Source organism: Panicum hallii, chromosome 9, assembly GCF_002211085.1.
Source record: "Panicum hallii strain FIL2 chromosome 9, PHallii_v3.1, whole genome shotgun sequence".
NCBI classification, from domain to species: domain Eukaryota; kingdom Viridiplantae; phylum Streptophyta; class Magnoliopsida; order Poales; family Poaceae; genus Panicum; species Panicum hallii.
Genome location: NC_038050.1, coordinates 8024247 through 8050336, shown reverse-complemented (window position 1 = coordinate 8050336; position 26090 = coordinate 8024247). Strand labels below are relative to the sequence as shown.

The 26090-nt window shown below is 44.3% G+C and overlaps 4 protein-coding genes across 5 annotated transcripts; 3 read left to right on the top strand and 1 right to left on the bottom strand.

Moving 5' to 3' along the window:
- The first annotated feature begins 427 nt into the window (after window positions 1-427).
- On the top strand, window positions 428-5604 carry LOC112874370 (magnesium transporter MRS2-A, chloroplastic). Its single transcript, XM_025937656.1, has 13 exons — window positions 428-802; window positions 1127-1199; window positions 1360-1430; window positions 1954-2039; window positions 2142-2232; window positions 2740-2808; window positions 3454-3534; window positions 3618-3783; window positions 4238-4283; window positions 4375-4455; window positions 5102-5184; window positions 5295-5338; window positions 5446-5604. Exons 1-13 carry the CDS (start codon window positions 428-430, stop codon window positions 5539-5541), a joined length of 1362 nt encoding a protein of 453 aa, XP_025793441.1. The 3' UTR covers window positions 5542-5604.
- A 1311-nt stretch (window positions 5605-6915) lies between these two features.
- Window positions 6916-7895, top strand: LOC112877685. The gene has a single exon (XM_025942041.1). The coding sequence runs from the start codon at window positions 7053-7055 to the stop codon at window positions 7434-7436; it is 384 nt and encodes a 127-aa protein (XP_025797826.1). The 5' UTR covers window positions 6916-7052; the 3' UTR covers window positions 7437-7895.
- An 11024-nt stretch (window positions 7896-18919) lies between these two features.
- Window positions 18920-21749, top strand: LOC112877755 (glycosyltransferase family protein 64 protein C5-like). Its single transcript, XM_025942114.1, has 4 exons — window positions 18920-19213; window positions 19294-19416; window positions 19647-19814; window positions 19928-21749. Exons 1-4 carry the CDS (start codon window positions 18962-18964, stop codon window positions 21608-21610), a joined length of 2226 nt encoding a protein of 741 aa, XP_025797899.1. The 5' UTR covers window positions 18920-18961; the 3' UTR covers window positions 21611-21749.
- A 307-nt stretch (window positions 21750-22056) lies between these two features.
- On the bottom strand, window positions 22057-24396 carry LOC112877758. Of its 2 annotated transcripts, none has more exons than XM_025942119.1 (5): window positions 23940-24396; window positions 23440-23573; window positions 22597-22744; window positions 22439-22496; window positions 22057-22291 (listed from the first exon to the last, which is right to left on the bottom strand). In XM_025942119.1, exons 1-5 carry the CDS (start codon window positions 24238-24240, stop codon window positions 22270-22272), a joined length of 663 nt encoding a protein of 220 aa, XP_025797904.1. In that variant the 5' UTR covers window positions 24241-24396; the 3' UTR covers window positions 22057-22269. The 2 variants fall into 2 exon arrangements, with proteins under 2 accessions (XP_025797904.1, XP_025797903.1); XM_025942118.1 differs by having other exon boundaries at window positions 22390-22496; window positions 23940-24317.
- Between the last annotated feature and the right edge of the window lie 1694 nt (window positions 24397-26090).

Genomic DNA, 26090 nt, shown 5'->3' with positions numbered 1-26090 from the left:
AGTGTCTGCGCGCGTCTGGCCCGGTCGAGCGACACGACCCATCGGTTTCGGCGGCGTCCCCGGCCCGGCCGGCCAGCCATGCAAGCCCGAACAGGAACAGCATTTGCAACGGCAAAGCTCCCAAAGTCTGCCACCACAAACTAATCTCCACCAGGCACTTGTCGCTCGCGAACTGGGACCCACCAGCCAGCACCAACCGCCTCATCCGGGACCGTTGATCGGTGATCGACGGCTCAGGTCGCCCCTCCCAGGAGCCCGCACAGCCACGAGCCCAACCACAGGTGTCCGGAACTCCGGATAGCGTCTTCCCGCTTCGCTCGCTCCGTCGCCTTCGAGCCGGAAAATAGCCATTAGGCCCATTACCAAAGCTGTATAGCATCGGGGAGGAGCTTTCAGCGCGCGCGATCCCGCGGTTGATGCGCCCGCCATGGCGTCCGTGCCGCTGTCCGCGTCGTCGCAGGCCGGCCTCCTCCTCCTCCCGCTGCCGCTCCTGCAGCCGCCCGGCGCCAGCGCAGGAGCATGCCTGCGCTACCGCCTGCCGAGGCTGCCTCCAGCGCTCTCGAGCGTGAGGAAGGGAGGGCTCCTGCCGCTGCCGATTCTGGCCGCGGAGGGGAAGGACGGGCAGGCCGTGACCAAGGAGGAGGTGGAGGAGGACGACGAAGAGGAGGTGGAGGTGAGGAAGGAAGGCGAGGAGGATGGGGGAAGTGGTGATGGTGGTGTGGCGAGGGAGGACGCGTCCAGGGGCTCGGGGCGGTTCGCCGCGGATTACATCTCGCTTGGCATCAAGGAGCCCGTGTATGAGGTAGGCGGCCAGTAAGCAAAGCTTTGAACCTGAAATGGCTTCTTACTGAATTGTTCACACGGTGTTTCATATTGCATTGTTGCTTGCCAGTCAACATCCGTCATTCAGCATTGCGTATCCAAATCTAAATAGGCATACGTGCTCGTTTGCGTTTTTGCACAAATCAATTGTCTTCATGTTTGCTATGTGACATTTGTATGTAATTGTAGGTTGGCTTAATGTTGAGTTGATGATAGGCAGTTAGGCACATTACAGATTTCGGGATTCACATCCCTGCAAAATACATAGTCATTAACCTTTCTCCGGGAATCGAACTTTACCCAGGTGATAGAAGTGAGATCTACTGGGAGGATGTCCACCAAAAAAATAAGCCGGCGGCAGCTACTGAAATCTAGTGGTATGTAAAAGGAACGTGTTTCTCAAGCACCCTCTACATCAACTTCATTTTGTACCACCTTTAGCTGAAATGCCCAGTTCGTGTGATTTACTATCTATCTTGTGATTTCCAAGCACATGAAAGAAGGATATCTTCTGATTTTCAACTTTTGTCCTGCTAGGCCTCCGTTTACGTGATACTCGAAGCGTTGACCCATCATTATGGTTAATGAATTCAATGCCTTCCCTGCTGGTAATAAGCACATTCAATACATAACTATGTAGACTTTCCTTTATTCATGCTATGCTACATGTTTCAGTTGTATTGATTATCAGTATTACCATGATGTGTATACTAGTCCGAAAGACAATATAACTGTTTTGCCTTCACTGCATTTTTTTTGTCCGAGCTACTCGGTTTTTTCATTTTTTGTAGTAGATCAAGGAATGCACAAATACTTGTATTTGATGAAGGGCAATCATACCATTTCTGTCTTACTTTTCTGCTTGCATGGTGTTTGCCTAACTGTTTTAGTAATTTTCATGATATATTGAGTTAATATTGAGAAAAGTTACTGCATATTTACATCTAGAATATTTCTGCTCCCTTTCATTTTGTAAACTCATGTATTAAGCATTTTAATTGGGATGCTGTTCTTTCCTTATTTTGTATTTCGGTGTTGTTTCTGTTGTATCCTTGCACTGTTATTCATATCCCTCCTAAACACCATCCTTTCTATAGCATGTGAAAAATCATGTTTCATCATTTATTACAGGTACGTGAACAAGCTATTTTAATCAATCTTGGTTCCTTGCGAGCAATTGCTATGTATGAGCGTGTTCTTATATTTAACTATAACAGGTCAGTTGTCACCTTTAATAATAACAAGTTACTTCCTTTTTTCAAAATTTTCCATATATCTCTTTATACACTTATTGATTTTATTTTTTGTAACTTGAGTAGTCAAGGAGGGAAGGCCTTTTTAGAGCTATTACTGCCAAGGTTAAATCCAAGAAACATCAATGGTGGGCCCGCAATGCCTTTTCAGCTTGAGGTAATGGATCTATACAGTAATCCTTGCAGTTGGGGAGCAGTCGTTGATATAATGATATGCTGCTCATTTTCTTCTCAGTCTCCCATCAAAAGTAGTCTGCTAATTTAAGTTACATAGGATTCAGGGATTGCTAATACGGCTGCATATTTCTGTTTACATCTGCATTGTACTTTCAATAGATAAACAAAGTAGGACATCGTTAAGTGCTTCTTGTGAAAATTAATATATTTGCATCAGCATCCAGGCTAATTATTCAGTTCAGGCAAGACTTTCCGGTGTACAAGCATAATCCCTTGTACACTAATCAATGGTTGTATTTTATCTTGGCTGATCTTAATTAATATTACATTAAATTTTGTTTAAAATAAAGGTAGTCCGGTATTTTATTGTATTTCGTCAGCATCAAAAAATTGCGGCATGCTTGCATTTTCAAGCAAGTTGAAAGCGTCAGTGTGCCAAATATTGGAAATATGAACTGATCTATAATTGTGATTTTCTTGTGTTTAGGTTGTTGAAGCTGCACTTCTTTCTAGAATACTAAGATTGGAGCAGAGACTAATGAAGATTGAGCCTAGTGTAAGCACCACAGAAGTCTATGCCTCCTTGAGCTATTTCTTTGAATTTCAATTTAGACAGCATTCACAGTACATACAGTGGCATTCAAAAAGCAATGCTTCCCCTTATTTCCATTTCTTGTATTCCTTTCAAAAGCTCAACTGCAAATTCCTATAACACATTTCCTATCTGAACAAATCAGAGCTTCTGATCTTCAGATACATCAACCAGTACACAGAATAAGAAATTATTTACTCCCAGTTTGGTCTACTAAGTGACTAATTATAGAGCTGAGAATCTTCTCTTGGTTCCCAGCAGACCTGAGACTGGCCATGCTGTACCAAATGCTCATCGCAGCACTTTGCCACTTTCAAAAAGCTTAACCCATTAATTTGTCATCAGCTCTTGACTCTGCTCCTTTTTCATGAGATACAGCAGTGAAGAGCCCTACCAAGTTTACTCTGCATTACCAATGTGCTGATCTAGGTAGTTTACTACTGTAGTATTTTATTTCACTTCTGTGAAATAAAGTGTATGAGCTGCTCCTCATATATTGGTGGTTGCTATGCAACCATATGTCTTTTTTTTGGCATTTGTGTCCAATCCTATGTTAGTCAAGCACTTAAACCTTTGTTGACCAAACATTTCTTTGGGTTTGCATCTCAGGTGGCTGCATTGCTTGAAGTTCTACCAAATCGGTTGACCGCTGATGTCTTGGAGCAGCTTCGTCTAAGTAAACAAGCATTGGTATAAAACTGCACTTTTGAATCATTTTATATGTCTATTTTTCAAGCTTGATTACGATTTTATGAATGTATTCATGTGTCAAGGTTGAGCTGGGTTCACGAGCAGGTGACCTCAAACAAATGCTCATTGATCTCCTAGAAGATCCTCATGAAATCCGCCGAATATGCATAATGGGGAGAAATTGCACACTTGATAGATTGGATGATCACATGGAGTGCTCTGTTCCTTTAGATAAGCAGATTGCTGAAGGTACAGCTTTATTTATCATTCTGATTTTTAATCCTTAGCAGGATACTTAATCTGTCAATCAATGAAATGTCATTAGAAAAGCTTATTGCCTATTTAAACACTTTGATATTTGCAAACAAATCAAGGATTTGCACAGCTTAGTCTATGTAACTCTGCTATTTATTTACCTAGAAGAAATCTTATAGTAGCAGGCATATGTATTTATACATTACGTGCGTTACACATAAGGATGCGATTTTAGATGTCAAAGTACAAGTACCATGTAATGGTTTATTAAGAAGTAATTTTAGCGAAAAGGAAGAGGCAACTTGAATAAAAATTGGACAGGATTATAATTTTATTCAATTGGGAGATTGGGTTCCTTTAGCTCTCCTTTTATGACTTGTGATCTACAATTCGTTGGAAGCAAATTGACTTTTACTTGATTTATTTGTGACCTTTTTGGCTTCAACAGAGGAAGAGGAAGAAATTGAAATGTTATTGGAAAATTATCTTCAACGGTATTCTTCTCATCCCAGCAAACACTAAGTTTTTTTGGTTTCTTGCTTTTTCTTGCTGGCTAACGTGTCATTTCATTGTGCATTCTGTCAGATGTGAATCGTGCCATGGTCAAGCAGAGAGACTTCTGGATTCTGCAAGAGAAATGGAAGACTCAATTGCTGTGAACTTGAGGTCTGTCTGTCCATTCTCACCACCCGAGCTCTAAGAAATGCTGCATGTTCTCTCTTTCACTAATGCATCTGTTACTAAACTATAATTGATGACATATGCAATTGTGTGGATTTTTTTCTGCCTATAGAGTTCGAAATATTTAAATTAAATACACCAATAAGAATTCAAAGATGTACAACTTTGAATATAAACAAACCAGCTTCTGCCACATGGCCAATAAATTAGTATATTTATCGCTTCAACCAGGGCACATAAAACCGATACTTTTTTCCCTTCATTTCTTTTTTTCTGAATTACTGGGTACGCCCCCTTTTTGTCCTTTTCTGGATTGAAGTTGGCCAGGTTTGTATATTAAAGCATGCTCCTCAACTTGAATTAGTATGAATATATAAAGAAGTCACTCAAAATAGGACAGTAACTTAGTATCTACATGCCTCAAAAGTCAAGACAGAAACTTTGCATGTTACTTGCCGCCTCTCAACTCTTTCTGCTGTTTCATGGTTGTTCTCTGAATCCTGCATCCTACAATCAGTAATTATGAAACACTGCTAATTCTGTCATGAGAAGTGAATTTAGCAACGTTGCTCTAAATGTCAGCATGCAATGGACTAAGTTTTTGCTTACCATTGCTTTGGGAATCTTGCAGTTCCCGACGACTTGAAGTAAGTAGAGTGGAGCTGCTTCTTCAAGTGGGAACATTTTGTGTTGCAGTAGGAGCATTAGTTGCAGGTATAGGAATCTTAACTTTTTGTTTTGTAAATTATGTTTCATCTCATGTTATTTCTCAAGTTTATTTGCTGCACCACTCTTAGAGTAATGCCCTGGTATTTCTTCTGTAGGAATATTTGGCATGAATCTTAAATCATACCTCGAGACGAACGCGGTATAACCCTGCATTCCTGATCTTTTTTCTGCTTCTATGCCATGTACCTAGCCATGTGAATATAGCATGCCTCTCCAGTCGTTGACAATTAGTTTGTTTTCGAGCAGTGGGCATTTTGGGCGACGACTGGTGGAATAGTAGTTGGAGCACTAGCTGGATTTTTCCTCATGTACTCATACCTAAAGGCTAGGAAGATATTGTGAACCCTGTAACATCTGTATCTTAGAACTATTCTTAGAACTGTAAATAAAGCAATTTTGATGTCATTTATTTGCACATCCATTGATGGATATGCGTATTGATTCTGGAGATTGTTGTGGGTGTTCGGCGCTCCAAATTCTTGCATGGTTTGTCAGCCGTGATCCTGAAGGCTGGACCAAGCATTTCCTGGTGCAACTCTGGCGACAATGCCACCACAATATGTACCTGGAGTTGACCGCTGAGACAATTGCCTGCGTGTCTGAGGGCTCTAGGACCTGGGTACAATTTACCCCAAGGTTTTCGAACTCAGAAACATAAGGCGGTATAATTAATGTATTAGCGTCATAGATGATTTGAAGGTACCTTTGACTATTGATATTGAAAATTCATGTCGACATCTGATGAGGTCTTTTGTATTTTGGTCGTGCTTGGAAATCTAGTTCATTGTGTCCATGTTTGCGTTCAGATGCAGTTGCGTCTGCTTGGCGATCGCTAGCTACCGTTCCTTTCTTCATTGAAATCCACATCTTTTGCTCCTGATCTTCATTTAAATCCCGGGGGCACATGAGTTCGTCCACGGACGGCACTGGCGGCTGCGTGCCCATACTGCTACGCGCCCTTTGCCCTGCTGCAGTGCGCCCACAGCCCACCACGAACTGGACAAGCATCTTGGACTGTGTCCTGTAGTAGCGTAGTTGCAGCACAACACTTGCTGTCATCGTTCATGCAACTAACTTGATACGAAGATCACTTGCCGATTTCATATCTTACGGCCATGTACCGTGTCAGATCTCATGATTCTGCTTGTGCAGGGACAATAAGATGATTGAAGCCATGAGTAGTTGAACTCTACTATCGCAACCGAAAAAGGAATATTTTGACTGCATGCACAGAGGCTGGCGGAAGTATGATTCGCCCTCTGATCTGAACATCTAACCCACCATATATACGTGCACTACCTTTGCTTCCTCCGCTCCCAAGACCAGAGTGCGTTCGTTTCCGGGTACATAAAGTTTAGAGGGATCACATCAAAGAGAATCTTATCATTTAGAAGTATTAAATAAAGTCTAATTATAAAACTAATTGCAGAACTCTAGTGCTAATTCGCGAGACGAATCTAATGAGGTATATTAGTCCATGATTAGCGAATAATTACTGTAGCATCACTGTGGCAAATTATGGATTAATTAGGCTCATTAAATTTGTCTCGCGAATTAGCACACAGCTGTGCAAAAAATTTTATAAACAGATTTTATTTAATACTTCTAAATAGCAAGATTCTCTTTGATGTGATGAGTGTAAAGTTTAGAGTGGGAAACGAAGAGGCCCTAACTCTCACTCATGTCTCCTCAGTGCTGGCCTTTCCTCCGTCCCCGCCCAACCAGGGGCACGGCGGCGGTGGCGGCCGCGCCCCTCCTCATGCTACTTCGAGCCGCTCTTCCCCAACTCGACCACGCTCCCCTTCAACTCCTCGTACGACCACCTCATCGGCGGTCACCAGAACCTCCCCGCGATGCCTCTGGGGAGGGCGTCGGCGCTGGACGCGGTCCGGGCGCTCTCCCGCCCGGGCGCGACCCCGGAGCGCGGCGCCAAGGAGGTGGCGGCGCTGGTCAGGCTGGTGGTCATGACGTCGGAAGCGCTGCGGTGGAAGCCGATCCGCGAGGCGTTCGGCGGGGACTGGGAGAGCGAGATCTTCATCACCAGGGAGCAGGCTGAGCTCGTGCCGCGCTGGGTGGACCTCTCGTACCTCGTGTTTCGGTGGGAGGCGACTGGAGCGCGTGGGGAGGAGAAGGCGTGGAGGCCAAGGGGCTCGAGGAGATCGGCGTCCACAATGCGGCCCAGGCACTTTCCATCCTCGATCTTCTCAAGCGGCCGAGAGAGCTGTGTGTCGGCCTAGGCCGGGACCATGGCGAAGACGTTGACGACGATGAAGCCGACGAGAGCGGCATCGCCGGAGAAGGAGGAGCAGACGCGGCAGCGCTGCACCAAGACCTCTGACGGCCGTCTCTCCATCCATCGATCGGAGGTGACTAATGAGGCCGCCATCGATATGATGCTCTAGTTTAGATGGTTTCCATGGGAGCGTGTCTGTGGTGTCGTACTGGTTGTGCGTTTAATTGTTTGCCCTTTGGCTCTGTTTGTGTGTTGTTCTAGCTGTTGCCCATGGAGCTCGCCTCCGGTGCCGTGTAGTTTCGTCAAGCAGCCATGTGTTGGCAGGGTTTGCAGGACCATGGAGGTTTTTGCTCTGTATCCTGCTAACTACATGGATGAACCCAGTGTATGTTAGAAAAAAAATGTGCCTAGGTTATTGGAGAGGAGGAGGAGGAATAAAGGGTATATGTGAGATGTTTGGTTTGGTGCATATATTTCATGGCTCTTTTCTCGTTCTCGCAATCTTACTTCTCTGCAAATGCCACGACGCAACATGGTGCTGCTCCATCACATGGTAAAAATATATGGAGTAGTGATAACCCGATGCAGGCGCGTCAAATAATCGTTTTGGGATGAATCAAGTGCACCAAGACTCCGATCTTGTGGCAGAAGGTCGGGCTCTGCTATGCAAATCGATTCAACCAGGAAAGAAGTACACCTTGCTGAGTTGTTGACTGACTGTTTGAACGAAGAGAGTAAGCACTTTTGCTGTTCGGCAATTAATCTTTGAGCGCTTGAATTTTGAATTACACGCCCCCAAACATTTTCAAATTTGTACCGCTACCGTATAAATAATACACACACTCTAGATTAATACACACATTTTCTGTAAAGCGCGCACGGGAAGCGAGGAAGAAACGGACATGACGGCGAGACAGCGGCGGCCCACGTGCGACGTGGAAAAATGTTATCTTTTTTAACACGCGACGTGGAAGATGTTCGAGGACAATGCGTACCACCCACCCGCATACTCCATCTATCCTTAAAAAAAATATAACTCTCCAAACAATTTTATATTTAAACATTATATAAACTAATATTTATATTTATACTATAAAATAAATATTATTATATTGATCGTGTAATATATTTTTATACTAAATCTTAAAGATATAAATATTGATAGTTCTTTATATATATTTGGTCAAACTCGAAATGGTTTGACCCCTTGAGAGCTCAAGTGGGGAGTTGTATTTTCTAGCGAGGGAGGGAGTGTAGGAAAATTATGCCCCGCTGCACGCGGACGCGCGTAGACATGAGGCGTGCGGGCACCAACGAACGAACGTCAGAAGATCCGACCTGGGTGACGCGTCAAACACCCATAGACAGGATGGTGCATAGGTTCTCGTAGGCTTTCAAAACTTCAAGCCATATATACATTTTATTTTAAATGGAGTAGGGTCACTTAAATCTAACAAAGTGCAAATGGTCAAAGTAAATGCAACTTTCCTTTAATAAAAGTTTTACAACTTGACTATATATTCATATTAATTTAAAATAAATCTAAAATGGCAAATAATGATGTTGTAAATGCAAATTTTCTTTATACAAATTTTAAATTTAAGAAAAATATTATTTTTGTGGTGTCTGGAGGAAGGGAGAGGAGCTAACATTAAGCACATGTTTAATTTCTGATCGGAGAGGAATTGTAGAAGCTTCAACTTTTAATGGTTTTGACTAATTGGTTAATTCCAAGAGAATTTTGTTAAGTTTTCCACAACTTTGATCCTTTGACACAAATTTGGCATTACAGAAGCGCGAATTGCAAATTTGCTAATGACGTCGGCTCCACTGCCGGAGAAAGGCACATCAGTGCCGGTCACAGGGAGACTTAGTGCCGGTCCCTGTGACCGGCACTAAATGGCCGGCACTAACGTGACAGCCGTTAGTGCCGGCTTTATTGACCGGCACTAACTGGCGCGTGTTAGTGCCGGTCTGTTACTCCAGCCGGCACTAACTTGCCCGACCCTGCCCGGCTCCTGGCAGCAAGGTTAGTGCCGGCTGGTATAACTGGCCGGCACTAAATCTTTTTTTTATTTACCTTTTGTTTTTTGTTTTTATACGTATAGGGTTTAGGGTTTAGGGTTGATGTTCTTACCTTTTGTTTTTCGTTTTTCGTTCCATTATACGTATGGCTATGCGTATTTGTACCGTATGCGACTACATAATCGTACTTTTTGCATTGCACAGTAATATTAGGATAGCATATTACACTAATATTATATATATATATTCATCATGTATGGAACACTTAGGAGTTTAAAAGTACTTGAGATATTACAAATTAGTAAGAACATCAACTATAGTAATTTATCAAATTCCCCGTCGTCGGATCTTTTTCGGCGACGCTTGTACGGACATCGCCATAAAATTCGCCCTTAGGATTTATGACTTCATCGAGCAGGAATCCGCATATAGCTTCTTGAATTGCCCTGATCCGAGCCATTTCAATGAGTTCTTCTTTCATCCGCCAATGCTGTCACATTTTTCGAAAAAAACATGAGAATAAAAGATAATGAATTAAAATGATGAGCAGATGTGATTGTGCTCACGTACATTGAATGCCTCCACTGTCATTTGCCCTTTTTCACTTGCAAAAGTGTTGATCCACTCGCATACGTAGTATCCACATAAGTTGTTTCCTTGTCCCTGTCTCCAACACTATGGACAAATGTGGGTTAAGATATAGAATTTTTCTGATGTTTATTACGAATGACATTAGTATCGAGAGTATATTCATACCGGAAAATCAGTCACCCAACAAAGAGGCTCGATTTCACCTATGGGCAAGCCTATGTGTTTGCGGAGGTAGCGATGCCATGCAGTATTTACCACCTCGATGAGATCTTGGTACTTTGATTTATCTTGCCTTAACGAGTCGTACACCAAGACCTTGTGCTCCTCAATCCGAATACAAAGCAATATCCAATGAAAGCTGTGCATATACGTACGCATAACCAATTAATGTTGATTAAAATAGTTATTAAATAGTATTATTAATACGAAGGGATTGAAAACAAGAGGCTAACAAAGAATGACTCACTGATGGTTGTATGGCAAGAGAATGAAGGGACACATGCTATTCTTACGCAACCCCCTGTATATAATATTGACTATTTCTTCAGGGTTTTGCTCTACCGTTTTCTCGTGTATAATATCGGGGTCGAAGAACCCGACGTTATGGAAGTTCTTTTTTTGGCAAATTTGAATTTTTGACCTACGGGACACAAGAAAAACGGGGATCAGTCAACACACAAGGCTAAAAATAATGAAACGAGAGACAATACTCACATGCACCATACACTCAGGAGGGACTTGTCAAGGGCATCTTGATGGTATAAATCGTAAAGTGCTTCAAACTCGATATATACTTCACCTGCCCCCCGCCAGAAATGCTCATCTTTAATCCGGGCTGGGAACATCTCTAATTGATTAGCTTTAGATTGCACGGCATACCATTTGTGTAACTCGGCCATTCTCGTTGGTAGGAATGGTAATAACTCTGGCCATATCAAAGGTTCACCAAGTACAAACTTTTTCCTGCCGCGGGCATCCTGTAGGGCCTCCCCAAGCAATTGAGCCCTTGTTAGATCAGTTTGCAATATCATCCCAGCCATGGTCAACGGATCTCTTGATTCATCAGGACATTCTTCACGCGGCACTATCAACGAAGCGATCGATTGTTTGGACTGCTCTCCGAGCTGGGGAACGGTCTTTGCATTGATCCGTCGATTCTTGGGATTGTTGTAGCACTTTCTGATCTGCCGATCATAATCCGACTCCCTTTCTTTCTCCTTGGTGGGATCTTTAATGAAGTGTTTAACGAAGTGTGCCTTCGCAACCGGATCTATTTCTGGCTTCTTGTTCGCAGCCTCCCTCAGTAGCTTGCGCTTCAGCAAGAAGGTTTCAAACGATTCTTCTGCCTCTTTCTCTTCTGGAGCCTTCGCTTTCTTCTTTCTTTGCTGCTTATGAGATGGCTGGACCGAAGGTACCGTGTATGCCTTCTGTCGCTGACTCTGATTCTGTTGTGCGGCTGGTGATGATGCCGAAATTGGCTCGCTTTGTGCGGCTGGTGATGGCGGATCCATGCTGGGGTCCCGTGCAGGCGGTGGAGAAGGTGGGCCAACACTAGGATTCCTGTCATCAGGTGGCGTTGGTGATCTTTGCCTTGAGCACCGAGCGGAATCTGTGGCTGCTTGCACCAATCTTATGTCGCGCTTTGGCCACGCAATCCATGTGTGTACGGCATGTTGTAGTTCTGTTTCTTCAGGACTTATAGGGATCGGGAGGTCCAAGTCTTCCCAGCGTTCTTCAGTAATTCGGTCAACAAAGACTCTGGCGAATCCTTCAGGAATTGGCTGGCAATGTATTGTCCTGCCTTCTTCTTGGACTTCCGCATAACCCTCAGCACAAACTTTGAGCTTTTTCCCATAAAGAACCAGAAGCTCACACTGGGTCCTAACGGTAATGTCGTCGATGGGGTCCCTCATCCTGTCGGCACCCAAAGCAGGGTGCTCTGTGGAAGCAACACTGCTACGACGCTGGGAAGGGGTGCTGAACTCCACATTGGCAGCTGGTTGATCCGAGCGTTGCCCAACTGCTGCCTCAAGTGACATTATCCAGTTTTCTAGGCTACAGATCTTCTCTGCCACTACTGCCTTGCTTCTGCATCGGCTTCGGTAGGTTTCGAGATCTCCGGAAAAGCCATATTTCCACGGAACTACGCCCATGCCTCGGGTCCGTCCAGTGTGTTCCGCATTCCCAAGAGCGTAAGTCAGCTCGTCATTCTCTCTGTTGGGCTGGAAGGTTCCTTCTTCCGTACGCCTCATTGCCTCGTCAAGTCTTTGGGCAGCCTCTCTTAGTACGTCGCTAGTCACAAACATTCCAGTGTCGGGGTCCAGTGTGCCTCCATGAGCATAGAAGTAATACCTTGCTCGTTTGGGCCAACTCAAGGTCTGCGGTACGATTCCTTTTGCAATTAAATTATTTTCCATCTTTTCCCATTTCGGAACAGCAACCTTATAACCTCCAGGCCCAAGTCTATGGAAGTTTGTCTTTTTGCTAGCATTCATTTTGCCTTGAATCGAGGCTGCCATGCTGTCAGCACTGTGCTTGTAATTCACGAATTCATTCCACCACTCTCGTTGTTTCTTCCAGACTTTATCAAAATCTGGTGTGAGGCCCTTGTTGACAAAGTTTGCCACCAATTTTTTCTTGAACGAGCCGAACTGAATTGCCATCTTCTTAAATGCCCAACCCTTTACTTTGTCAGCTTTGCCCGAGGGAAAGTTGAAGTGCAACAACACCTCTTTCCATAACAAATCTTTCTCTGAATCTGGCACGATATCTTCAGGTCGATCAGAGACTTTATTTCTCTTCCAAAGCTTGTACTTTATGGGGACGTTCTCCCTAACAAGATATCCCAATTGATTTACAAAGGTCGTCTTAATTTGACCAGGGGCTAGTGGCTCGCCGGTTGCTTCGTTGATCTCCGTGATGGTCGTACATCCTACCATCTTCCTCTTGGAGCCACGTTTCCGTTTAGGCTTCGTCGATCCTGATGCCTGAAAGAATCACAAATTTATTAAGCGGGTTGCTAGCAACTAGTGGACGTCGCGGCAGGTATTGACAAAACGTTTATCCTGATGCCTGGAAGAATCACTAAATTTCATACCTCGGCTTCCTCGACATTTTCTTCTTCCTCCCCACTAATATCTTGCTCCTGGTCGCCATGATAATGCAAGTTTAAAAATTGGCTGCCATCGTTCTCATCCTCATGAAACTCTTGAGCTACTTGCCCAGTACTACCACAAATGAGCTCGTGCATTAACTCCTGTTTATACTCATCCCACACATGTACACCTTCTTCTTTCCAGAGCAGTAAGAGATCATCCATCAAGGGTTGCAGGAACACATCAATATCGTTGCCAGGTTCTTTTGGCCCTTCTATAAGCACCGGCATCATGATGAACTTACGCTTCAGGCATAACCAAGGAGGAAGGTTGAACATACATAGGGTCACGGGCCATGTACTATGAGCGCTGCCAAACTCACCGTACGGATTCATTCCATCCGCACTTAGAGCAAATCTTATATTCCTTGGGTCGTTGTCAAATTGAGGATACTCTCGGTTAAGGTTTCTCCACTGGGACCCATCTGCTGGGTGTCTGATCATGTGATCCTCCTTACGGTCTTCTTTGTGCCACCGTATCAACTTAGCGTTGTCCTTGTTTTTGAAAAAGCGCTTCAGACGTGGTATTATAGGGAAGTACCACACCAACTTTGCGGGAACTCTCTTCTTTACCGGCTCCCCATCAACATCACCTGGATCATCTCGTCTGATCTTATACCGCAATACGCTGCAAACAGGACAAGCTTCCAAGTTCTCGTATTCGCCGCGATACAGGATGCAGTCGTTAAGACATGCGTGAATCTTCTGCACGTCCAATCCAAGAGGGCAAACCATCTTTTTAGCTTCGTATGTTGTTGACGGCAGTTCATTACCCTCAGGAAGCATGTTCTTTACAATCTTTAGTAGCTCACCAAATCCCTTATCGGTAACACCATTAGTTGCCTTCCATTTCAGCATCTCTAGCGTGGTACCCAACTTCTTCTGCTCCGGTTTGCAATTAGGGAACAACGGCCTTTTGTGATCCTCCAACATCTTCTCAAACTTTAATGCCTCCTTCACAGTGTCACTGTCTTTCTGTGCATCAAGCAACGCCTGACCTAGCTCGTCAGGTGGCTCCTCTTGTGCAACATTTGCTTCACCCTCGTCCATTGGTTCATCTTGAAAGCCACCTGCTTCATGAACCTATGCCCAATCTGGAAGATTGTTATCACCATCGTCATCTTCTTTATTATCTTCCATCATAACTCCAACTTCGCCGTGCTTAGTCCAAAGGCTATAGTTACTCATGAAACCATTCAAGGCCAGGTGATTCCATAGAGTTTCTCTTTTCCGGAATTCCTTTTTATTTTCGCAAACACTGCATGGACAACACATTAAACCCTTTGGCGACCTATTGGCCATTGCTGCCTTGAGAAAAGAATCTAAACCCTGAATCCACGCCGAGGTGCTCCGGCTTCCGGGCATCCATTGCCGGTCCATCTGTACAAATTAAAAAAAATCATGCTCATCTGTACTATGAATTTAGAAAAGTCTAAACGACTGATAATTTAAAACGGAACGGAGGGAGTAGCTTTGAGAGTGAAACTGTGAGAAACTCTCCAGAGGCATATCCAAGGTTTGGAAATTCTAAAAAAAAATCAGACATATACAATAGGAGCTTGCAAAATTTTATGATCAAACTCAATCTTATTTTTGAGATATGAAAATCAGCAGATGGCTACATGAGTAGTGATGAAATAGATACATATTGCTATCTGTCAACTTCATATCCCATGAGGTTAAACTCAATTTTAATATTTTGCAAGCTTATGTAAGATCACCTATTCTATATGTTTTTGGATGTCATTTTCGAAACCTCTAAATATGGTTTTGGTAAGGATTTTGATGATTCTTAAAAAATTTATACAGTGAATTGCCTCTGTAGTTTTACTCAAGATTTATTTGCAAAGCTTCGAATTATACATACATCGGGATATTTATAATTTGCAGAAATTTTTCTAGAGATTATTATATGGCTTGTGCATTTATTGTGTGCGGGTTGTCCAATAGATCACGACCCCCTTTTTGTACATCTTGCTGTGGTGCATTTGCTTTGTCGGGATTGATTTTAGTTTGTTGGGCTTGTGCATGTAATAACTAGTGGGTGCCCTGATTTGTTTCGTATTGTGGCCATGAACCCCACAACAACAAGTCTATTTGTCATGTTTTCATAATCAGATCCATTATTTTAATAATTAGCTCATTACCTAAATAAGCCAAATTTATCACTATAGAAGGAAATTTATCAATAATTAGCTCATTGTCCCTCATCCTTAAAATCTCTAAAATTTTGCATAGTAACATATACACATGCCCCCGTGAAATAATTCAAATAAATTACTCTAAATGTGTCATAGTCAAACTATCTAGAAAACCTTCTCTAAAAAGTAACAAATCGATTCTATTTTGCTCAAATTAATGAACAAATCGGAAAATGATGCTCCTTTTTTCCTCAACCTTAAAATCACTATTTTCTTTATATAGAAAGCATGAAACAAAAAATAAACACCGTGAAAGAAGAGTGGAAGAAGATACTCACCTTTGGTGCACTTGGATGGGTGAAATCCTCACAAATTTGGAGAAAAATGGGCAGCACCTCCCCTGTAACACGCCATGGGAGTGAGAAGAGCTCGGTTGAATGCTCGGGAAGGAGGAGTGCCAAATGAAATGGAGGGCTGGGGGTTTGGAGTGGCCGGTATATAAGGGGCAAGTTAGTGCCGGCTAGTGGCTTTAGCCGGCACTAAATGTGTACGTTTAGTGCCGGCTAAAGCCACTAGCCGGCACTAACTTGTAATTGACCAGGTTAGTGCCGGCTAGAAACGCGGACCGGCATTAACGTGCGTTTTGACCGTTGTGGCAGCTGTCTGACAGTTGGGGGGATCGCACGTTAGTGCCGGCTGGTAACTCTAGCCGGCACTAACGTGCCCGCCTTACACTGTTGAGGCACGTTAGTGCCGGCTCGTTATTGACCGGCACTAACGTGCTGGTACCGATAGACCGTTTTCTAATAGTGCTCCAGTACTTTCGAGTGATAAGCAAGCTCTCTTTCGAGTGAATCAGTTAGGAGGGGCATGAAGGTTCCTGCCCGGCGGCCCACGCCGCCTGCTCCGCCGCGCACCAGCACATGCAGGGGATGCCGGGAAAGCAGTCAAAAGCACGGTGGAGGGAGGCGCTCGCTAATGCCGCGGCCGGCCGGGACAGCGCACCGTCTGCCGCACTCTGGCTGGACGTGCGTGACGCCCGCCCTAGAAAGGGCGGAGATCCATATCATGAGTTCCACCCAGAATTCATATTTTTTTTTTTTGCTCTTAGGCAATAATAAGCTGTTAACGCGGGATAACCTCTGTCGAGAGACCTAGATGATAAGACTTGCCTCTTCTGTAGCGACAATGAAACCATCCACCACCTCTTTTTGATTGTTGCGTGGCCTCATGTATCTGGGAGATCTTTTCAGAGATCTGTGGTAGGAGCACTGGCTCTGACTTAGCCAGGTGGTGGATTAGTGAAAAAAGAAACTCGGTGCTGAATTATTCATGTGGTGCAATTTTATGGACTATCTGGAACTTACGAAATGGTGTTTATTTTCAGGGCAAAAAGTGGAAGAGCGTGGAAGAGGCGCTATGCAAAAGCGCCAGGATGATGAGAAGATAGAAGGTGCCGGACAAGCTGGTGGAGCTGGAACGCTTCACCAAAGAGCTGGAGAGAAGAGGTGCAGGACCGGTGAGGATCGCTTGGAGCAGCTCAACCACGGCCCAGGCATCAAGTTCGGGAGCTTCAACGTCACTTCTGTCCCAGTTGGGCTCCAGAGATGCGGTGGGGGGCCGGGTGGGGGAAGCTGTGCGTGATTTCAGTTACCGCGCTGTTCCTAGCTAGGAACACCCGTTATATGCTGTCCACCGAAAACATGTCTGACTCGTTTGAGCGATGGTGAACCGCTTTGAAGTCTGTTACGCTTGTTTCTTGAAATAAAGCGGGGGAAACCTTTTCTTTTAAAAAAAATCCATATCATGAGTTCATGACCGGTGACCCCATGCATGTTTGAACAGTGATCCTGCCCATGCATTAGCTGTGGCGCCGTGCAAAGTGGAGTAGCCTTTATGCATGACGAGTCAGGCAGGACTCGGTGCTAGTTACCACTCCATTACTGTATATAGAACGGCAGCGATGCTGCCTTGCGTTCTCTACTCATTTCCATACACACCGCCTGAAAACCATCTTCACCACCATGGCCGATTCAAAATCCCTGTCAGAAGCACGTTCCTGCTTTTCTTTTCTTTGCACAGTATGATCTATGTTACTGGACTAAGATACTGGTGAAAACTGAATAGTGTACGCTGGCACATAGGTGAAGGAACAACATTCAATCTTCTCCCGGCTACGCGGACCAACTCCTTATGCCGATGTTGCTACACTGTACGCAACCCCTCCTAAATTAGATACAAACCTATTGATATGTATATTTGCCCTATCTGGACTACACAATTGGACTACACAATTGAAGAGGCAAGGCAAGAAAGCCCCGAGCATCATTATTTTAATTCAGAAAAGATTGCACGCACGACTTCACATTTGAGGAGAACGATACTTATATTATTTTCAGCATTATTATTTCTTCCATGTATTTCTTCCATGCAAAGCCTGAACACTGTCTAAACCATCCTCCTTCCCTTTCCTTGCTAGTTGCAGTCAGGGACGCCATAACTACCAAAACACACTTGAATAAGATGGTGGTGGAAACTGAATTGTGGCCAGGCCTCCTCCTCCTTATGCTGAAATGGGCAGTAGCGTACACAGCCGTCTCCATAGCTTAACCAGCCTATAAGATGCTCTTCCCAAGGAGAAATCACTACTGCATCCTAATCGATGCATCTCATGGAGATTAACAAATCAACTGCTGTTAATCTCCTAGTTTTGCAGGTAGAGATTATGTAAGAGATGAAGGTGACATGAGAAATCAAAGAAGATGACCATAAAATGGATATCGAAGTAAATTAACATCCCAAGCGGTGTGACGGAATCAAGAATACTAGGACACAAATCAAGAACTCTAGCAAGTACACAAAAGCTAATGGGGCAATGAGAGAATGGCGATACGATTATCAGTGAAGGTGTAGCCTACCAATATAAGTTGTTTTCAGGTGGTTGGTGGTGAATTCAAGAGAAAGTCAACGGGTTACTTAAGTTATTATCAGCTACTAATACTTCTTTTTTCTAAATAAGTATCGCTCAGGAAGCGTGTTTACCTTACAAACATGCTTCCGAGCGATACTTATTTAGGGAAAGATCGCTAACATTCGGAGCACACATATGAACAAAAGGTTACAGATAGATAGTTATTTATTGGATCGGAAAGAGCCCATGGATAATGATAACCGTAAAAAATATGCTTATAAAATCAGCAGTTAGGTACACAAATCCAGTAAGAAAGCAAAGTTATTCTTCCCTTAGCGTGCATATATGCTTTCTTTGGTGGGCTAGGAATCCTACGCCTATAACGATCTGTATCTCCGTCTATTCGGCGGCACGAGGTTGAATCGAGACGCGGGCGCGGACCGTGCAGATAGCGTTGCACGTGCTATCGGCATTCACATACCTCGAATAATTTTTCTCGTCGTCCGCCGCTTGAGCTGGGGTGATTTCAATTATTCATACCATTTTTTTGCGAAACTCATCATAAAAAAAAATGGGTAACACCGGAGCCGGAGCCGGTCCTTCCTGCGTCGTATTTACTGACAGCTGGGGCCCCCTGCCCACGTACGTCCTAATGTGGTAGAGAGAGAGAGACGCACGTCGCGATCTCCCTTCTCAAACCGCCACAGATGCTGTCGTCACCCCCTCTGCCGGCGGCGGGAGCGCATCGCCGCCGCCAGCCTCCAGCGCCCTCCGCGTCCGCCTACCTCGCCACGACGCTGACGTTCCTCGTCCTCGCAGCTCTCGCGTACTCGCGCGCCGCCTTCCCCCGCTTCCCGCACCCGCCGGCCACCCGCCTGTGCCGCCCCGACGCCGAGGGTTCCTGGTCCGCCGGCGTATTCCTCGGGCACTCCCCCTTCTCCCTCAAGCCCATCGAACACGTAACCAGTTACCCCAGTAAAATCCCCTTCTCTGTCTCCTTGTGGTGTTGTGCTGTTTAACTTGGTTTCTGTGGCCGCAGTGGGGGATCTCCAGTGGCGGTGGAGCGGCGTGGCCGGTGGCGAACCCAGTGCTGACGTGCGCGGACGTGGCGGGGGCTGGATTCCCCAGCAGCTTCGTCGCCAACCCCTTTCTCTTCATCCAGGTTTGGAGCTTTGCTGGCTTTCCTAGTCTTAGCACTTCAATGAGGGAGGAATTTATAATGCAGATAGATGCCACATCTTGCATCAACTTCATGAAGGGTTGACTTCGTAATCACGAATTCATGATTACCTCACCACAATGTCATGATTCTGATGCTCCGTTGTAGTTTCAAAATAGCATTTTGCAGATTCTCCTGACACCTGATGAATGCAAAAACTATGATGTCTTTAGGGGGATGCCATTTATATGTTTTTCGAGACTAAAGACCCTGTTACATCACAAGGCGACATTGCTGCTGCCATTAGCAAGGACGCCGGCGCAACATGGCAGCAGCTGGGTGTAGTGTTGGATGAGAAGTGGCACCTTTCTTATCCTTACGTGTTTAGCTATGAAAACAAGGTGAATACTTATTGACGTGTCAGATAATACTGTGCATTTTTTATCATTGACAAATAAGCCCTCCTGTTCTAATTATTCTATCTTTTTTCCATTTTCTTTGGCTTACTTCACAGACATACATGATGCCTGAAAGCAGCAAAAAAGGGAACCTTCGGTTGTATTATGCTGTGGATTTTCCCCTTAAGTGGAAATCAGAAAAAGTCCTTATGGAGAGGCCACTTGTAGATTCAGTCATCATAAATTTCCAGGGTTCCTATTGGCTCCTTGGATCAGATATAAGTTCTTATGGCCCGAAGCAACGAGGAGAACTCTGTATTTGGTACAGCAGCTCTCCTCTTGGTCCATGGAACCCGCACAAGCAGAGTCCAGTTCATAATAATAAGGACAACAGGCTGAGAGCCAGAAATGGAGGCAGGCCATTCATTTACAATGGCAGTCTTTATCGCATAGGCAAAGACAGTGGTGCTGGATCTGGCTATAATATCCAAGTGTTCAGAGTTGAAGTCCTGACAGCAAATCAATACAAGGAAGTTGTGGTCCCGTTTGTCCTTGAGAAGCCCCTCAAGGGCCGAAATGCATGGAATGGTGCAAGGTCCCATCACCTTGATATCCAGCAGCATCCATTAGGTCAGCTTTGGATTGGGGTAATGGATGGAGACAGAGTGCCCTTGGGTGACTCGGTTCATCGTCTCACTGTAGGTTACATGTTTTATGGTGTTGCTTCTATTTCAGTTCTGCTTCTCGGTGCGCTTATTGGTGCGATCATGTGCATCTTACCACTCAGATGGTATTTACCACATACTGAAAAACGGAGTGATACCTTGAAAACTGAGAAGCAGGTCTTTCTATGCCGTAAGTTTAGTTCGCTTATCTGCAATATTAACAAGTTGGGATCTCTTATTGGTGGAAGAATTAATTACAGAGCTCGGAAAGGCAGAGTTTACATAGCTGTAATATTATTGATATTAGTAGTCCTAACCTGTTTTGGGACTCACTATATCTTTGGTGGCAATGGCGCAGAAGAGCCGTATCCTGTTAAGGGCAGGTATTCACAGTTCACATTGTTGACCATGACATATGATGCCCGACTTTGGAATCTGAAGATGTTTGTGGAGCATTACTCCAAATGTGCATCAGTGAGGGAGATTGTAGTGGTCTGGAACAAAGGTCGACCCCCTTCCCTAGGTGAATCGAAGTCGATGGTGCCTGTTAGGATCAGAATTGAAAATAAGAACACACTAAACAACAGATTCAACATAGACAAAGAAATTAAGACAAAAGGTGTTATGGAGCTTGATGATGATATCATGATGACATGTGATGACTTAGAGCGTGGATTCAAGGTTTGGAGGGAGCACCCTGATAGGATTGTTGGTTACTATCCACGCCTTGCTGAGGGCAGGCTTCTGGAATACCGCAATGAGAGGTATGCTCGGCAACAAGGAGGTTATAACATCATACTGACAGGAGCAGCATTTATGGATCATGAGCTGGCCTTTAAGAGGTACTGGAGAGAAGAGGCTGAGTTAGGAAGGCAGGTTGTTGATAGTTTCTTTAATTGTGAGGATGTTCTCCTGAATTTCTTGTTTGCAAATGAAAGCTCGACGAGTACAGTGGAGTATGTAAAACCAACTTGGGCAATTGATATGTCTAAGTTCTCAGGAGTAGCCATTAGTCGTAACACACAGGCACATTACCATATTAGGAGCAAATGCCTTGCTATATTTTCAGGAATCTATGGGAATTTGACTTCCAAGAGGTTCTTTAACAGCCGAGGTGATGGTTGGGATGTATAATGACAAAGATAGCTAGGTAGCCTCTTCTTGATTCAAAAAGAGCCTGCTCAGCAATGTTAATAATTATAAGGTAGTCAGGCGAGTTTTGGACCAGTGCAGTGTGATTCATAATTTCTTGGCACATCCCTATCTGTAAGTTTTTCAAAGATTCCTCCTTTTGTGTGTGCCATGTCCTTGCACTGAAAATCGATTACTAAATCCATTATAAATCTAACCTTTTTAAATTGTTAGTCAGATCTGTACTGTTATGGTACTGTTCATACAACTGCAACTCTATTCTAGAACAAATGCTTTGATCTCCCTTCAGATAACCAGAGGTTATCATGAAGTATTCCTGATTATTTAAATTTGCACAATTACATTACATGACTGATGCTACCTGAAAAGAAAAGTCGGGAAATCGTTGTGTGCAATTGTCAGACTTCATTCAGTGAGAGATTGGTATGTACTTCGCATGTGTAGCTCTGCGCTTTGATCAGTAGAAAGTATCAAGGAAAGTCTTCTTTCATCTTTAAACAAGTGACAGTAAACCTACATTTTCTCATCTTCTTGCAAATGCAGGTCATGTTATTTATGGTACATGATCGAATAATTAATGGAATCGCTGCCACAAGAAGTCATGAAGTCATGCTGCTTGAATCAAAACTTGAAGTTCTTCTTTAGGTAAACCACCACCTCTTGCTGCAAAAAAAAAATGTGGCATAAGGGTCAATGTTCTAGATTTTAAATGCACTAAGCCTTTGGTTCTTTCAGGAAGCTGCAAGGTCCAATTTACTTACAATCAAGCAAAGGACGACACAACCTGCAGCTCCAGGAAAAAGTGCATACCAAAATTGCAGATTGTGAAACTTCGGGCCATCAATAAATAAGAGGGGCAAGCTTGCAGCTGCAAGAACCAGACATAAGCAGCAGATAAAATAAGAGTTCAGGAAAGCACAGATGAAATACAACACAACCAAACTGCATATTTCTCATCGGAGTTTTACCTGGAGGATGTGTGGCACCTGTGATGGTCATGAATGCTATGCAGGCAGAAAGAGCTGCACCTCTTGCTAACCAGCCTGGCCCAAACAACGAAAGGGCCAATACACCTAATGCGGCACAACCAATCTGTGCAACGAACATATTGTATTTCTGCAAGTTTTTACCACCTGTATTAGTATAGATGAAACACGAGAACTTTTGGTTCGTGATAAGAGTAGATACAAGTTTGTACAGTCGCAACTCCCAAGAAATGTTAGTATTGATTATCATAGATGAATTTCAGGAGCTTTTGATTTGCTGTAAGAGAGTGCTACAAGTTTCTAAAATCTCAAATCATCTCAGAATGGAAGATGGTTAACTGCAAGTAGTCTGTAACTATGCCATTTTACTGTGCTAGAAACCTACATAACTCCACAAACATATGCTTTTGTGGTAACACTGGGCTTGCTTGAAAATGAGTTCATGATGAACAAAAAAAATTCCTTTGGCAATACATGATGAAGTCGTTGTTGCTAAATTTAAGCGTTACAATTACTGCTACTTGCTATATGCTTTTTAGTGGAAAATTTATTCTCAATGCTTTGCTTTTTTCACCTTTTTGTGTCTGCCACAGTGCCACTCTTCGGATGAGGTTATTTTGTTTTGTTTGTCTCGTTTACATTCGGTTACCTTTAAATCAACCATGGTTAATCAGATACGCCTAATATGATTTTGAACATAACATCTTTGTAACATTCAAGTGTTATCGTTGGTTCCCAGAGCGTACATTTCCGTCCTAGGTTCCTAGTGAGGTCACAAGTATAAATATAGTCAAACTGTATTAAAACTGAATGTTGACCACGGACCTTGGCTGCAGGCGAGTCTGGAGCGCTGAAAAGCACGCAGCAGACCGCTCCAAGGGGCGCAATCGTCAAGGAGACTCCCTTGTACGCCACCACCTGGTCCAGTTTCCCCAGTGCTGCCATGGCCAAGAATGCTCCTGCATGGTATCAACATTGCAGAAGAAGAAAAAAAAAACATCAGAGGGAAGGCCTTCTCTTCCGTAAACTTTGTTCTTAAAACCATGAAAATCTCTACTCCTCCTTTGTCGATATGCAAGAAATATTTCTTTTCTGAAATAAATATGCAAGAAATAGTTGTCATCTCCTGGCAGCTCAGCAGCTCGGAGCTTCAGAGTTCAGACAAAGGCGAGCCAGCAAAGCCAGGACGCGCCCATGACCAGTCAGCATATCGCATCGCGGAGTGGAAATAAAATAGAACACCTCCGAGATTTCCAAAAGAGGAAAACGAGTCGGAGGAAGTAGCCATTGGCCATGGCAACATCTCACCGGAGTTTGGGACTCACCGGCGGAAGGCCAGAGCACGTCGCTGATGCTGACGCCGCCAGGCGACACCGGCGTGACCTTGGCCGCCGCCGCCTCCGCGACGACGCGCAGGTCCCTCCGTCCCCGCCGGCCGAAGCCTATCGCATTGCCAGCCTTAACGGAGGCAGGGGAGCGGCCCGTCCTGCCGCCATTGGCGCGCAGGAGGGGAGGCAGAAGGGGCGCGTGGGACGCCGCTGCCAGACATTGCTGCACCCCCGCTCGTGCCAGGGCGATGCCGCTGCAGCCAAAGCCGGGCAGGCTCTGGCACTGCAGCAGAGCCATCCTCCCCCAATCCCCGGCTCCCTCTCTCTCCCCCCTCTCTCTCTAGCTGTACCCTTTCTCTCTCCCCCCGAGAACAAGCGCGGATATTTAAACGAGTAAGATAAGGTGCAAGAGGACGGAGGAGCTGAGCTCTTGGGTGGGTGGGAGGAGGCGGGGGTGATGAGCTCTTCGGTACCGTGGAGAGTCGCAGCTGCTCGGACTGAAAAAACAAACAAACTTGGCAGGCAGTCGGATACTGATCATGCGCGGCTCCTTTGTTTTCTTCTGATCCCGTCTCGGTCCCAAGGATGACCGGATCAGTGCCAAGGCTGCTCTCCCGTGTCGTTCATGTGGCACGGTGACAAACTGGAGCTCTCCCATGCGGTGACAAACTTCCACGCGCGACACGGTGCGTGCGTGAATCCAAAACCAAGTGAAGATTTCAGGACAGCTGAACGTGGTTTGTTCACAGTTCTTGTCCCTGAAGATATTTTGCAGACCAACCACGGAACCAGCAGCTGGTGATAGATAAAGGTTCAGAGAGCAAAAGAAACAGCAAGTGCTGGATGAATCTTTCTTGTTAAAGGTCCGTTCAGATAACCCTGAACCAGTAAGTGCTGGATAAATCTTAAAGTAGTTAGAGGTTCAGAGAACATTCTGTCTAGAAAAGGCAAAGGCGTTTTAGGTCCTGGTTGGATGTTGCAGGTATTAAAAGGATACAGTACAGTGCCATATTGTACGCTTTACTTGTGACTGAAAGTAGTGGGCAATTTCAGCATCGAGTGCTTGGTGCTAATTGTTTCAATAAAAACTATAGTTTCCATGCTATTTCCGTGTAATTTCCACGCTATTTTTCTAAACTATACCGGATCAATAAAAACAAAAGGTACCCAGTCCATTTTTTAGTTAATTCCAAGTTTGCAGAATTATTATTGTGTGGTGCTAATTGTTTCAGAAAACAGTACACATAAAGATTGTTCTTAGTTCTTTTATGAGAAACTACCGTGGTATTCACAAAGTACGGTATTAGCCTATAGTTGATTTTACTACAATTCCAAATATGTACAGTGTTTTCATTTGAAAGAATTATGACATTTCTAATGAAATAATCTATTACGTATTCAAACAAGGCCTTGACAATTTGACATGAACCGATAGAATCTCGATGGCTGGTTAGCATCTCCTGTATTAAAGAACACTAGTCTCGCGCTTTTTCTTTAAATGACTAGGAAGTGGTTGACCAAATTTTCCAGGGATCCCGTTGTGCAAGTTTTCTCACAGTAAGTTCGACGTCAACACCTCAAGGTTCTTGTGCTTACCACAGCCTTTTCATGTCTAATCAGCTTTCGTATATTACTTTTTTTTTTGCCCACAAGCTTTTAATAGTGTCGATTTGTCAAATGTTACACTTGATTGCCGCCGTTGCCAGTGCCGCGAGATGCCGAGACGGCGGCGCAAGAGGGTGATGCGAGCTGGCGCTGCAACATGGGAGGAAGATGCAGCAACAACAGCCAGGATAGAGGATACGCCACATGGAATTTGCAGCAAACATGTGTGCTTAATTAGATCCAGATCCAATGATCATGCTTTGTTTAGAGCGCATCTAATGCTTTAAAAATCATCCAGTCCGTTTTTAAAATTGCCCCGGTTACTGTTGTTTGAGTGATTATGAAAGGAAGTATGCGGTAGTATGTAAGTCCATAGTTATTTAAAATTTTTGACACACGTTATATCTTTACTAAATTATTAGGCGTCAACAAAGATCCATTAACTTTAGTTCCATGATTTGTGTCGACTTGATGAGCGCACACTTTTGCATTACGACCTGCCAACACGTTGTCAACTTGTCACTCCAGACGCCACGGGAAGGA

Bases quoted from the DNA above. Each gene is read 5' to 3' on its own strand.
- LOC112874370 (XM_025937656.1), top strand. From the start codon at position 428: ATGGCGTCCGTGCCGCTGTCCGCGTCGTCGCAGGCCGGCCTCCTCCTC. The intron at 1,431-1,953 runs GTAATAAGCACA...CATTTATTACAG, and splicing joins ATTCAATGCCTTCCCTGCTG to GTACGTGAACAAGCTATTTT. The intron at 3,535-3,617 runs GTATAAAACTGC...TCATGTGTCAAG, and splicing joins GTCTAAGTAAACAAGCATTG to GTTGAGCTGGGTTCACGAGC.
- LOC112877755 (XM_025942114.1), top strand. From the start codon at position 18,962: ATGCTGTCGTCACCCCCTCTGCCGGCGGCGGGAGCGCATCGCCGCCGC. The intron at 19,417-19,646 runs GTTTGGAGCTTT...TGATGTCTTTAG, and splicing joins ACCCCTTTCTCTTCATCCAG to GGGGATGCCATTTATATGTT. The intron at 19,815-19,927 runs GTGAATACTTAT...CTTACTTCACAG, and splicing joins TGTTTAGCTATGAAAACAAG to ACATACATGATGCCTGAAAG.
- LOC112877685 (XM_025942041.1), top strand. From the start codon at position 7,053: ATGCCTCTGGGGAGGGCGTCGGCGCTGGACGCGGTCCGGGCGCTCTCC.
- LOC112877758 (XM_025942118.1), bottom strand. From the start codon at position 24,240: ATGGCTCTGCTGCAGTGCCAGAGCCTGCCCGGCTTTGGCTGCAGCGGC. The intron at 22,745-23,439 runs GTCCGTGGTCAA...AAAAACTTGCAG, and splicing joins CAGACTCGCCTGCAGCCAAG to AAATACAATATGTTCGTTGC. The intron at 22,292-22,389 runs GTAAGTAAATTG...TTTTTTTTGCAG, and splicing joins GTGTCGTCCTTTGCTTGATT to CAAGAGGTGGTGGTTTACCT.